The sequence below is a fragment of the Triturus cristatus genome, chromosome 3_1, assembly GCF_964204655.1.
Source record: "Triturus cristatus chromosome 3_1, aTriCri1.1, whole genome shotgun sequence".
NCBI classification, from domain to species: domain Eukaryota; kingdom Metazoa; phylum Chordata; class Amphibia; order Caudata; family Salamandridae; genus Triturus; species Triturus cristatus.
Genome location: NC_140583.1, coordinates 10753191 through 10767993, shown reverse-complemented (window position 1 = coordinate 10767993; position 14803 = coordinate 10753191). Strand labels below are relative to the sequence as shown.

The 14803-nt window shown below is 47.3% G+C and overlaps 2 protein-coding genes across 2 annotated transcripts in view; one reads left to right on the top strand and one right to left on the bottom strand.

Moving 5' to 3' along the window:
• KBTBD4 (kelch repeat and BTB domain containing 4) overlaps positions 1 to 13778 on the bottom strand; it is a 93589-nt gene extending 79811 nt beyond the window's left edge. The window contains exon 1 of the mRNA XM_085646530.1: positions 13629 to 13778. Within this exon, the coding sequence (XP_085502656.1) occupies positions 13629 to 13647 (19 nt within the window). The 5' untranslated portion in view covers positions 13648 to 13778. The remainder of the gene's footprint in view (positions 1 to 13628) is intronic.
• A 192-nt stretch (positions 13779 to 13970) lies between these two features.
• The window catches only part of NDUFS3 (NADH:ubiquinone oxidoreductase core subunit S3), a 143388-nt gene continuing 142555 nt past the window's right edge, over positions 13971 to 14803 (top strand). The window contains exon 1 of the mRNA XM_085646531.1: positions 13971 to 14109. Coding sequence (XP_085502657.1) covers positions 14067 to 14109 — 43 coding nt within the window. The 5' untranslated portion in view covers positions 13971 to 14066. The remainder of the gene's footprint in view (positions 14110 to 14803) is intronic.

The window sequence follows — 14803 nt, the reverse complement described above, 5'->3', positions numbered from 1 at the left end:
ATCCCAGAAAACGAGTGGTTCACAGTCACTGAATGCGGGTATGCAGCTCTAAAGATTATACAGCATGTGTAAGCTGGTATCGACTTAACAATATAAAGACCTTGAATATATAAGGTACATATTCAGCCTATCTTTACAGCGCACATATCACTGACGGCTACCCGCACTCACAACCTCCAATACCTTGCGTTAATCTGCGATTTCCTGTTCTGGGCACCAACCGAAGGGGGGAGAGACAGCGCGTCTCAAAAATGCTTTTAAATCCACACGGGCAACTCCATGAGTGCGTCTACCCGGAAGTACAACAGTTAGCATCCGGGTCGCAAAGGATGAAGGGAGATGTAGTTTTGCCACGGAAAAACCGTGAAATACGCTATAGAGAGTCGAACGACAAACGTGTCAACAGTCTTCTGTATTTTAAATTCACAAAGAACAAAAACCACACTAAAATCGAATGATATGCCCACAGTGTAGTAAAATAATCGGTTTGCAAATGTGAGTTCGATAAAAATGTAGCCATGTTACTGCTACGTAACACACCTTAATCGTGTGGCCAAACGAGATGAAAATATATATGCACATAGTTCCATGTATAAAGCAAGGTCCCACTTACACAATTACACATTATTTGCAAATTGGCACACAATGCATAATAAAGATGGTATATCCAATGTGGGTGGAGATATAGGACCAACATGTGTAGGGGATAAGGAAATAGGTATGTATATATTCTGGGATACATATCAAGTGGATACAGAACCTACAGGCAAGATTGTCAACATGGACCTGGCACTGTTTCATCAAAAGTCGATCATAGTGTTGCCCACCATGTATGATGGTATCATTAATCATACATGGTGCACACAGGTCTCCGCAATAAATCTACCTTCCTGCCAACATCGCAACAGGTCCCATCCGAAGTTCTTACTTTTGAAAAAGCGGTTCTTAAAGACTATGAATTGGGCCTTAGCTACACACAAAAAGTATTTTGCAATCTGTCTAACTTAGAGAGACAATGTATCTCTGATTTAGGTAACGATCCCCTGATCACGATTAAACCAGCAGACAAGGGGGGAGCAACGGTGATTTTGGACACAGAGGTATATCGTCAAGAATGCCGTAGACAGCTAGAGAATACCACTTTCTATACACGCATTGCACAAGGTCCCACCAGACGATTACAGCTGAAAATTAAGTCACTGGTAGAAGAAGGAAAAGAGGCTGGTTGGATAACAAAGAACGAGGCTGATTTTCTGATTCAGAAAAATCCCAGAACACCAGCCTTTTACGTCCTCCCTAAAATTCACAAGAATCAGCGACCTCCACCTGGTAGACCGATAGTGTCTGGGATCGGGTCTCTTCTAGAGCCTTTATCGAAATTTGTGGATCACTTTCTCCGACCATTTGTATCCTTAATGCCATCGTATCTACAGGATACTAAACATGTGTTGCAATGTCTTGAATCTTTTTCTTTTGATCCCAATTGTCAACTGATGGCTACATACGATGTGGAAGCATTGTATACAAATATACCGCAAGATGCCACCCTTGAGACAATACGGGATCTATTAGATAAAAATCCACGTGATGACCAAACTCCTAATGACTTTGTCATGCAATGCGCTATACTAGCACTTAAAGAAAACTTTTTCAGTTTTGAAGGTCAACTGTATTGGCAAACCACCGGTACTTCCATGGGGAGTACCTGTGCACCCAGCATGGCTAATCTCTACATGCATGGCTTTGAGACACAACACATCTATCCTCTACATAACCCTTTCCATGGTCAACTCAAACTATGGAAGCGCTATATAGATGATATCCTGGTCATCTGGGAAGGTGACCAGGGGTCTCTTGAAGACTTCTCTATATGGCTGAACACACGGGACACGAATCTGAGGTTTACTGGTGAGAATAACAACTTCTCTATTCCTTTCCTAGACCTCAGACTGTATCCTAAAGATGGGAGGATTCACACTGAGTTATACCAGAAACCGATGGCACGAAACTCTGTTGAGTTTTCATAGTTTCCATCCAAGAGCACTACTAACTAATCTTCCAGTAGGTCAATTTCTCAGACTCAGGAGAAACTGCTCTGAACTGGCCCAGTATTACAAACATGCTAAGAAGCTGACTGATGAGCTATCTGCCAGACACTATCCGACACAACTGATAAAAAGAGCGGCCAAAAGAGCTCGTAACAATGACAGGGGGGCACTTTTGGAAACGTATACCAAACCTAAATCAGATAGATTGGTGTGTGTGACTACTTTCAGCAATTGGACTATAAATGTCAAAAGGGCCATTAATAAGAATTGGCATATACGTAACACAGGCAAGCTTACATTAGACTCGCCCCTATTTGCATTGAAACGGAGCAGCAATTTACAAGATCTCATGGTACATACACGACCAAGAACCATTGTACATCACAACAGTCAATCAACACTGTGGAATACTAATCCTGTGATTGGGCATTTCCCATGTGGCCCCTTTACAAGTCATGTGACGGAGCTAGGGTTGCCGTCAGTGATATGTGCGCTGTAAAGATAGGCTGAATATGTACCTTATATATTCAAGGTCTTTATATTGTTAAGTCGATACCAGCTTACACATGCTGTATAATCTTTAGAGCTGCATACCCGCATTCAGTGACTGTGAACCACTCGTTTTCTGGGATGTGGGTAATAAGGTTATTACCCCCAATTATTGCCCTGAATATTGCGTATGGAGGAATTTAACAGACTTTGCTTGGTGTAGTATAATTCAACTACATAAGCATTAGACCATCACTACATTTGTCCAGCTACGTGCAACATACATTAACCCCTTCGATGCGGCGCCGATTCCCGCTCAGCGCTGACCGTTTCTTGCGCGGGCGTGGTCATGACGGAACGGTTCCCTCATGAGCACAGCTCAACCGACGCTCATGACGGAACCGTTCCGTCATGAGCACCGAAGGGGTTAAAGGTCTATATATTGGTATGTTGATACTATTGAACACACACTGTACATCTCTGGAGCGGTTTGTTCACATCTAGCGACTGTGAGGTACTGGTTTCTGGGACATGTGGGTTATAATGTTATCACCCCTAATTATTGCCCTGAACACTGTGTATTGAGTAATCTTATAGACTTTGCTTGTTTAAACAAAACCTAATGACAGTAGTACTAGACTGTCAGTATATATGTCCAGCTATGTGCAACATGGGAGAACCAGTCTGAGCCGTTCTTCTATCTCTCTCTAGTAATTTGTGATTTGAAGCATCATTCCTCGAAAGGTAGAGGTAAATTAACATTACCCCTAGGTGAGTTCATTATATATACTTACCTGAATGGTGTTTGTTCCCCACTTTTTGAACCACGTGTGTGACACATATCACGTGTGTGGTGTTTTGGTGTGTGGAGGGTGATTTTGACATTGTGGAAATAATATTGAATTTATTCATCTTTTTTTTCAGAGACACTGGACCGGACTGCAGCTGGTTCTGTTGTCATAAACACCCTATCATTGAGTATGGGTTTTAAATTTTATTTTTGTTTTTGAAGCAGAGTGATAATATATTAAGGTCCTGATGAATGCCGCGAACGAGTAGTCACCTGGCAGAAACATGTCGACCACTAATAATTAGGATATTATTTCAATCCTATATCACCTCATTTTAATCCTAGCTGATGGGAACTATTATTAAATTTTGTTACCCTGTAGCTAGTTTTATTTACTCACATTTTGTTTGACTTACACTCTGCCCCTTACTCCCCCTGCCTAAGTTGGCATCCTCATAAAACACCTCACGCTCCTCTCTTATTTTCTTCTGAGAGTTGTAGCCCACACTGTATACCTTGCGGTTGCAGTGTGCAAGAGGGGACCCAATGATGAAGCATGTCACCCTCGGGTGAGTGAGGGTTCTCGTCTTTAAAAGAAAAGATTTCTTCCCCTCTTTTTCTACACACACTGACTGTCTTTTAGTACAGTAGCATTCCATCACTGTTTGTGAGATACATTCATTTGGAGTTCGTGATGCTTGATGCTTTGTTTTACTCCACCGTTAGAACCCTCTAGTGTGATATATATGGGCTTGTGAGGATCACAGCACCTGCTGTTCCTGCCAGGAAATAGAATGAAAGACCAAGGGGGCCTACTTGACAGACGAGATCCCCCTAGCTCGCTCGTGTAGTCCGCTCCCTCCCAAAGGCACTGGGAAAGCCATGCGCCTCTCTCCGGGTAGACTCCTTACCTCTCTCAGAAGGCGGCATTATAGGTGCTTCGGGACAGATCAGCAGCTACTCCAACAGAAACTCCAGACTTGAGGTGAAGTCCCCTCATTTCTAAGGGCCTGGCCATCAGGCAGACACCAGCCCTGGTTGCACAGTTGTCCTTTGAGTACCTCGGTCATAAAGCACTTGGAACTGGACCAAAGTGGGATGGTTAGGGTCCCACTTTTGTACCAAACTTCTAGGCATGGGATGTGGATCCAGTGTCTCAAACTGAAGAACTGGTCTGGGGTGTTTCATTTGTTGAGAATGCTCTTCAGACAAAGCGTTTGTGTAGAGTGATGCTTCTCACAGCAGGTAGCAATGGGCTGTCTCCAAATCTGGCGCACCCACAACAGAGGCAAAAATAGATGCAAAGTTTCTGCATCTGGATGTTTTCAGCCAAAGTGGAGTACTCGGAGACAGACAAAAGGGCGGGCCTCACCTAGAAACGTCCTCTACTCTCACAACAAAGACTACAGCCCCACCCCTCAACACTACATCCACCGAGAGCAGTGCTTAGGTAGAGTAATCAGCAGCTCCTTGCTAACAAAAGGGCTCACAGAGATGCTAAAGTTAGTGTGGTCTCCAATTTCTCACTTCAGTGTCGGAATCTACTCCCTCCAGCTACAGAAATGCAAGCAGCTCACTTCTACTGCCTGCAAGCACAGTCCTCGCCCTCCATCTTGTGCTAGGCCAGGCCCAGTCCATCCAAAATGAACCCATGTGGCCTCCGTTACTCAGGTTCACTCATACATAGCTTATGACCACAAGTGTTGCATGCCCTACACATACATGCAACATACACACTGGGTACCAGCTCAAGGCCTGTGCGCACACAACAGCAGAACTTTGCACAGGTGGGCCAGTAGGCCTCACTCCCAGTGAAATAGATAGAAAGGTCTGGACCCGCCACGGATGTGTTCAAAAACAAAGTATGCTGCCACTGCTGCTTTATGCAGTACACCCAGAACAGGGACAGTAGTCTGCGGCCCAGAAAAAGGCACGCATGGAGTTATCCCAAAGGTCTCAAGACAGGCCTAGGCCTCTGTGCAGCGTTAGATTAGAAGGACGCCGGGGCCACACTAAGAGTCAAGATACCAAATACAGAGCAAGTGAACACATCAGAGTACCATGCAGGGGACATTCCTTTCCCGACACCCACCCTGTGCTCTACATTACTTCCTCGCTGTGGGGGTGGGGTTTGACTTTGTTGCTGAAGAGCTTTTTTCTACAGTGTGCGTGTGGTTAATAGAACTGCAGATGCATTATGTATACAAAGGCCACAGATCTCAGAAATCCATACTCATCCAGTCTCAGTGTGCAGAGTCCTTTGCCATTTGCGGACCCTACTAGGATGTTACCATCTTAAATCCTGTACCAACATGTCAAGTGTTCGATGAAGGGATCAATCATTCACCTCTTAGAGGTTCCGAGGAAAGGACAATCCATTTGGAAGTCACACTATCTGTCCAAGTTGTACCAGAAGTTAGAGATGATGCACTCTGGAAAGTAGTGTCTGACAGCACAAGGAGGACGAAGCCAAGGGTACCAAACACTTCCAAAGTGCTGGGTTCTGACTGTAGGACAGTGTGTACAAGGCTCAAGGTTTGGAGCTGGGTAAGACCTAGACCGGAACAGAGTTGGCAAGAGTAGACCTGAAGCAGAACTGGAGTAAATCCAGGAATGGAGCAGAGCTGCAGCTGTAAGGCCTGGAGTAGAGCAGTCACAGCTGCACTAGAGCTGGAACATAGGAGGTAAGAAGAATCCAACAGCAGGAGCAAGCCCTGATCAGAGTCTCTTTGTATACTGCTACAACAAGAAAGGACTGTTCTCTGACCAGTAAACAGCTGACAGGACGAGGCCGATCTCGATGCAGGAACTACCCGACAGGAAGAGGCTGATGCTTGGTGGCATTTTTGGAGTGGGGTCTGTATTTGACCAGAGTTTTACTAAAGGAAAGCTAGACTGTAGCTTCTTGCTGCCCAATGTTGGTCCAAAACCCATAACACAACACACTCTTCATACACATCCCCACCACGCAATGCCTGGGATGCTCATTGTTCTATAACATGCTTCTTACACGAAATGCTTCATTTGTAAAATGCTGTTTTCTGGTGACACCTTAACTGCCATGTGAACCCGGATTCAAACAGCATGGCGCCTTTTCCTACAAGGCATCTTTGATGACCTTTATTGCCCTAACATATGATCTCAGCTTTGCCCGAGTTCGTGAAAAAGTGTAGATGGACTCTTAAATTGGAGATGGAGAGCAGAGTCTTCTGTGCACTTCTGATTCTGTCAGGACCAGAGGCTTGGATTACACTGCTCTTACTTTAATTTAAAAAAAAAAATAAAAAATAAAAAAATCAATATCACAACTACATCTTCAATGAACGTCATGAAAAGAAACATCACAGTCCAGCCCACCAATGGTAATGCTTCCTAGCAACCAAATAGGACAGACGGCATTTTTCTACCTCTTTCTTTGCTGCTCGACAGTCAAGATAGGTGTCTCCGATCGGTTTCTTTTTTTGTATATTATAACAGAATTTAGAGTGCTTGTACTTATTGGTTTGTTGATACAGTTATGTCAACTGTATGTTTTTAATCGGTACTGGGTGCTTAGTTTATGGCGCCGCCGACACTGCCTATTGATTCACCCACGAGGTGCTACTGCGGACACACGTGGAGCGCATTGTCAAATCTTCTGTGTTTGGCACCGCAAGTAGTTTTCTTTCGCAGGGCTTGGGGTGTGGACTGTGCTCACAGAACAGCCTCGCTGACAAGTGTAGTCTTACTTCTGTATCCATGTCCGTGGGCACATTGTCGCTTTCAATGGATCCACACTGAATAAGAGCGCAGTATGTGAGAACATTCTGCTAAGCAAGCGGCTGAAAAATACAAGCCGCTCATCCTTGCCCCGGCTTGGATCGTCATTAATCAGCTTTTATTCTGTGCTCATTACATAACGCCCCAGCATAGCAGTGTCTTCTGGAGCTGCAACAATTTAATGACAGACCTGCCACGAGGAGCTAATTTGCACCTTACATGCATCCCTGACTTGCTCATATTTGCTCAGTGTTTACTTTGGAAGCCACTCCCATGCGTTCCAATGATTTCAGATCCCCTGCGACGGAATAAATTGACCAGATATATTCAGAGGTGCTTGAATTTAATTATAAATTATTGTGACTGCTTCTGAGCCCCATGTGGTGAACAAAGCAAACACAAGGGGATGATGGACGGAGCACTGAAACATTTCAGACACACACTCCCAGTCACAGATCTGGGTTGAATCTATCATAATTTTTTAGCTCACTTCGCCACCTCAGTTCAGAAACCAGCATCCTGGGACCAGTTTCTGGGTAACACCCAGACATGGGTCCCTTGCTCACCTTGCCACTGGATTCAAGCTAGCCTGGCTGATGAAGGGTGTTACCCAGAAACCGAACTCATGATGCTTGTTTCCGGTTCAGGGAAGACCTGGCTTGGCATCTCGGGCTAGACGGTTCCCATGAGGCACAAGGTCAAGACTGATTTGCGTGTAGCTGGGTCTGAACTGAGGTGACGAAGTGAGCTTAAGAATGATGATGGTTTCAACCCAGTTCTGTGACTGGGGGTGAGTGTCTAAAAACTTTCAGCGCTCCGTCCATCATCTCCTTGTGTTTGCTTTGTTCGCCCAGAGTTGGCAGGGTATGCCCAGATGTGGGTCCCTTGCTCACTTTGCCACTGGATTCAAGCTAGCATGGCTGATGAAGTGTTACACAGAAACCTGTCCCAGGATGCTCGTTTCCGGTTCAGAGAAGACCTGGCTTGGCAGTTAGGGCTGGACTGTTCCCATGAGGCACAAGGTCAAGACTGATTTGCGTATAGCTGGGTCTGAACTGAGGTGGCGAAGAGAGCTAAAGAACGATGGATTCAACCCAGATCTGTGACTGGGGGTGAGTGTCTGAAACGTTTCAGCACTCCGTCCATCATTATGCTTGTTTCTGGTCGAGGGAGGACCTGGCTTGGCAGTTCGGGCTGGACTGTTCCCACAAGGAACAGGGTCAAGACTGATTTGCATATGGCTGGGTCCAAACTGGGGTGGTGTGGTGAGCAAAAGAATGATGGATTTAACCTAGATCCTTGTGACTGGGGGTGAATGTTTGCATTGTCCAGCATTCCGTCCATCAATTGTTTATTTTGCATACTTCAATGTGGTGAAGACACATCAAGATTACAATTTTGAGGAGGCTCTAGTAGAGATCCTGGATGATTTTGTGCAACCAGCAGTGAACGCCGCTCTGGCAGGAGCTCTCAGGCCCTTCACCAGGCAACTGAAGTGCTATGTTCAGCTTCCATCAGGCGAGGACCTGACAGCTTCCTCTTCAGATGCTTATTTAATGATCCCTACATTCACTCTAGTAAGGAGATTACCACAGTTTCAGTGGAAGAATCAGTGGTACAAGTTATCTCTTCACCCGTTCGGTCTCCAGTCAGCTTTCTAATGTTCTGCCAAGATAATGAAGCCAGTGGTTGGGAGCACCGAGTACCAAAGGAGTTCAGTTGCTTGACTATCTGGACAATGTGATGATCATGGCACAGAAACCTGCATAACTGCTAACTCATTTGTCTTGGACGATGTACTGGATGCAGGAGTTGACATTTGTCATCAACAAGAAGAAATCAGTAATGACTACAACTCGATGTAGAGAGTTCCTGGATTTCCAGTGGTCTCTGCAAGAGCCCAGCTGCAGTTACAGATGCAAAAAGTAAAGGACATCAATAGAGCTGAGAGCGGCATTGGCCGAGAACGTCTCGTCACTGAGGATTCTGGCCCTGATTGTGGGACTGTCAGCTTCATCATTCCAAGTGCTCTTCCTGGGCCTGCTACATTACAAATCTTTGCAGAGAATAAAGAGCCTACATTTTTGCAAGGGGTTGTCTTGCGCAGATCAGATAGTTTTCTCAGGAGACGCCAGAGCACAGCTTTCGTGGTGGCAAGAACACATGGAGGCCTGGACCAGAGAGCCATTTTCAGGTCCCATCCATTAACCATCATCAAGACTCATGCCAGAAAATGGGGCTGGAGAGCTTGATGCAGCTTCAAACAGAAGGCCGTTGGTTGGAGTGGAACTAGCCCTTCACATCCATTATCTCATTTGCCATCAGAACCCTCTCTCTCAGAAGACAAATTGCTGTATGCTTGTTCGATGGCAAAGGCTGCTTTCCACAACAAGCAGGCACAGTCCAGCAATACCCATAAACAAAATCCAGCCTCCTGGAAGAGATGGCTGTGTTGGTGTGACAAACAGGGTGTAGATCCCAGTTGGCCACGGATGGCTGGTCTTACAGGTCAGAACATAAGCTTAGCTATGCTATATCTGCAGGCCATACCTCAGCTGAAGGAGAACACCCATAAAATGATGGGAGAGATTACGTTTCTTAAGCCTCCTATGCCTAGATCGCCAGCTTTGACTGTTGTAAATATGGTTTTGAGATTTTCTTAAAAGAAGGCCAGACAATTTTGATTTGTCTAGGGAGCACCTTTCAGCGAAGTTGTGTTTGTTTTCACAGTACAGTGCTCCTTCCAGACAGTTTCTTTTTACATTTCAAGACATTCACCAATGCCTTGATTGGATGGAGAAAAAATGGTGGGGGGGTTGTGTGTGTCAGGGTGAAAGGTAAGAGTGTAAAACATTCCCACTTATGAACAGAATATCTGTCTGTGGAAATGAAAACGATAGACCAAATACCAAACTACTGGTCATCTCCCACGTGCCACGAGACAACATACCTTTAAGGAACAACATATTGAACACGTGACTATAAAATCCGATCTATTAAAGTAACAGTATCTTTCCTGAGGATTTAAAATTACACCAGGGAGATTTAAGGGAGATGGCTATGTTGCAGCTAGTTTCATTTCTTTCAAAATAACACCTTCACGGAATTGCGTTCTATTGCCAGGTTCCACACGCTCCACCCTAAAACGCCTCATGGCAACGGAATGGACGCTTAAGATTCAAATACTGATTTCAGTAAACGGGAACGATCCACTTCCTTATCCCTCAACTAACAGACCCAAACAATGGGCCTGCAACCTAGGAGACACCGAGCTTACCATGGCACTACATTCAATAGCCTCATCCTTACAATACGTCCCACCAGACCACAACTTCAATAGGCTTTTCACCCAGTACTTGGAGACCGTGGTAGACATCATGGCCACACAGTCCCTAAAAACTTTAACATTATTATAACAAAATACAAATAATCGCCCCATCATGCTCTACATGCATGAATGGAAAAAGCAAAATACTTGGAGTGGCAGAGCTGCTAGAGTAACAATCCAATGAATGAAGGGAAGACCTACAGAAAGACAAACTGTACATTTGCAAATATAAATCTACCTATCTCAGATTAGAGATTCATTGAGCAAAATAAAACACACAAACAAGCCACCCACTAGCGCTGCCTGTTCCAAAGAAAAATGTGAGAAGTTAGTTCTTGTAATTTAGCCATGAAAGTCACAAACTAGTTCTGTGACTCTTTTGAAACAAAGCTAAAAAGAGAGAACTCTGCGAAATGCTCCCACAATAGTGTAAGGTTACCCAATCGTCTTTCAGAGAAGTCATTCACCCAGAAGTGATCAACGCCATTGCCAAGACCAGACAATTCTCTAATGTGAGGAATATGGGTATGGACAGACACCAAGTTAAGCAGAAGGTGCACAGGGGCTGGAGAGCGGGCTAGTGGACCCTAAAGAGATGGGGTACATTAGAACCATAATTCACAGATTCTTAGTTGCACTTACTTCCTAGCTGGTGTCCCTTCTGGGGCACTAGGAGTTTAAGACCGATTCCGACAAACAGCCTTCGCCTCACAATAGGCTGTTGTGGCTTCATAGCAGTTTGCACATGTTTTCCGTCCTTCACATTTGTTTTTTCTTCCCCATCAGTTCCCTCATGGTAGAGCCCCCTTTATACATCACTTCCTCCCCTGTGCCCTAATTGTGTGATACCCTCTGGTATCTTTCTTTTGCTTATCTCCTCAGCTTCTGACTAGCTTGTTTTGTGGTGGTGTCCTGGGACTCTTAGCATGTATGTCTGCTCAAGGGTCAAAACAGCAACACCTGCTGCTGAAAAAGTTAGTTCTCTCACTGCAAGTATTTTGAATGAAATAGGGATAGTATTTTCTGCTCTACTGTTGGCCTCTGTCTTCCCTACTGCTGCGGCAAATTCCAGTGCTGGGTTAACAGTGATCTTAGCGATGACGCACCCTCCGAGACACCCCCGCCCCCATCAGCGGTTACACCTTCAGAAACAGGCATGTTCCATGAAGACAGCAAACACAAGGAGATGATGGACGAAGTGCTGAAACTTGTCAGACACTCATCCCCAGCCACACATCTTGGTTGAATACATCATCATTCTTTTTCTCACTTCGCCACCCCAGTTCAGACATGGCAGACATGGCCACATGCAAATCAGTCTGACCCTGTGCCCCATGGGAACAGTCCAGCCTGAAGTGCCAAGCCAAGTCTTCCCTGGCCTGGAAATGAGCTTAATGGGACCGGTTTCGGGGTACCACCCCTCATCAACCAGGCTAGCTAGAATCCTGGGGCAAAGTGAGCAAGGGACCCACGTCTGGGCATACCCTGCCAACTTAGGGCGAATAAAGCAAATAAAAGGAGATGATGGACGGAGCACTGAAACTTTTCAGACACTCACCCCCAGTCAGAGATCTGCGTTGAATCCATCATCGTTCTTTAGCTCACTTTGCCACCCCAGTTCAGACCCAGCCATTTGCAAATCAGTCTTGACCTCGTTTCCCATGGGAGCAGTCCAGCCCAAACTGCTAGGCCAGGTCCTCACTGGGCGGGAGAACAAGCATCTGGGTCCGGTTCGAGACATCACCCCATATCAGCCAGGCTAGCTTGGTACCAGTGGTATAGCGAACATGGGACCCACGTCTGGGCATGTGTTGCATTTTCACCCCAAGTCGGACTGGTCTGTCCAGACGTGGGTCCTGTGCTTGCAACACCACTGGTTTTAAGCAAGATTGGCTGATATGGGGTGATGCCCCACCTCGAGAGAGAGAGATAGAGCCCCACCTCAAGAGAGAGAGAGATATAGAGCCCCACAGAGAGAGAGAGATAGAGCCCCACCTCGAGCGAGAGAGAGTAGAGCCCCACCTCGACAGATGCCGAGAAAATGCCTTTGTGAATACTTGTAAATGAAGATGGCCTGGAAGCGCGGCTTTCTTTATTCAGCATGTTTCCAGGCTGTCTTCATTTACATCCAGCAGGTAAAGTGCATGTATGGCAACTGTTATACTTGGTGCAGTGGTGGCGGGGTCAAAGACGTGGCTAAAAAGAAAAGAATAACATTTTCTAGAAGTATTTTGTTGATTTTTCACATTTAGCCAGCTGCATATAAAATAAAGCACACACCGTAAATGAAAAATACATGCTGTAGGATCTGCCTCTTATGGTTACACCCACTTCTTGCTGCTGTAACACTGTTTTTCGAATTTAGTCTGGCTGCGGCCCTATTCAGGACCCCAGCCTAGCTGCTACCTCTCTAAATTGATTCTATGTACCCTAGGTACATAACAGATTGGATTCTGAGGTGCCCCTATAAGTCCCTAGTATATGGTATACTATGTACCCAGGGCATAGGTACCCCAGAGGACTACCAGGGGCTGAAGCATGTATTATACCACCCCTGGAAAGCCCTCCAAAATGACACCACAGGTCTGCTACTGCAGCGTGGGTAAGGTGGTGCATGCCCCCCCACCTTCCCGAGGTATAGGTTCTCTAGACCCCACCATGCGAGAGTCCAGACCCCACCGTGAGAGACTCCAGACCCCACCGTGAGAGACTCTAGACCCCCACCGTGAGAGACTCTAGACCCCCACCGTGAGAGACTCTAGACCCCCACCGTGAGAGACTCTAGACCCCCACCATGCAAGAGTCCAGACCCCCACCGTGAGAGACTCTAGACCCCCACCGTGAGAGACTCTAGACCCCCACCGTGAGAGACTCTAGACCCCACCGTGAGAGACTCTAGACCCCACCGTGAGAGACTCTAGACCCCCACCGTGTGTGACTCTAGACCCCCACCGTGTGTGACTCTAGCCCCACCGTGTGTGACTCTAGCCCCACCTACAGACAGAGTACTCAGCACCGCCCTCTCCATCCGTTCTTACACATGCAGAGCCCAGGAGCCCTCAGGAAGCAGAGCACCACCTCCACAGCCCTGGAGGGAGGGGTGAGCTCAGGCCCCCCTCACACCACAGACCAGAAGAGCGTACCCCCTGAGGCCAGGCATGGGCCCTCAGAGAGGAGCCTCTCCCTCCAGAGGACGAGGCCCCCAGTGGGTTACCTGCTGACGCTCCCTTCATGTCTTCCGCCCCCGGAACCTTTCTGCCAGACTCATACCGGAAACGGCCGGACGAGTACTGTTCAGTGACGGACCACTAACTTCCGGCTCTAGTCCGCACTGTCCTTGGTGATTAATGTTGACATAGAAGAAGGACAGTTTGACTCCTCCCCCTGGATCCGCACACTGCAAGAGTACCGTCATAGACTACGTGCGTAACTTTCATGATGACACGGCATGTTAGGGTCAGGCGGAACGTCACGCTTTTGGGGCTCCTCCGTTGTTTATGTTACTTGGACTCATGACTGGCCCTAACATGGACACCCGATTGACATTACGCGTGCGCACTTTGGCATCGCAGCTGCGGCGCCATCTTAGAATGGGATATTGGCGGTGGTGCAGCTTGTCCGTTCTCTACCTCGGTACCTAGTGACCGTGAACATGGCGGCCTGCGTGAGGGGCTTGTTCCGGGGGGCAGGCAGAGGTGAGGAGGTTCAGGGGGAACGCTCCTCCCAGGAGAGGGCAGGAGAGAGGGGTAGGACCTGGGAGCGAATCACGGCATCCACGCCCGTCTCCAGGGGAGCCTGACGTCTTGTGTGGATCCTGCCATGGGGTCTGTGTGTGACCCCAGGCCCTGGAGTGCATGTAGGAAGAGTGAGAGCTCCGTCCCCTCCGGGGAGGGGGGTGGTCTGTGTGTGACCCTAGGCCCTGGAGTGCATGTAGGAGGAGTGAGAGCTCCGTCCCCACCGGTGGGGGGGGGGGGGGGTCTGTGTGTGACCCCAGGCCCTGGATTGCATATAGGAGGAGTGAGAGCTCCGTCCCCACCGGTGGTGGGTCTGTGTATGACCCCAGGCCCTGGAGTGCATGTAGGAGGAGTGAGAGCTCCGTCCCCACTGGTGGGGGGTAAGTGTGTGATCCCCCCACGCCCTGGAGTGCATGTAGGAGGGGTGAGAGCTCTGTCCCCACCGGTGGGGGGGGGGGGTCTGTGTGTGACCCCAGTCCCTGGAGTGCATGTAGGAGGAGTGAGAGATACGTCCCCACTGGTGGGGTGTCTGTGCGTGACCCCCCAGGCCCTGGAGTGCATGTAGGAGTAGTGAGATTTATTTATTTTATGCGTTTTTATATAGCGCATACTTTACCTGAAGGTGTCAGAGCGCTTCACAATAGGAACAGTAATG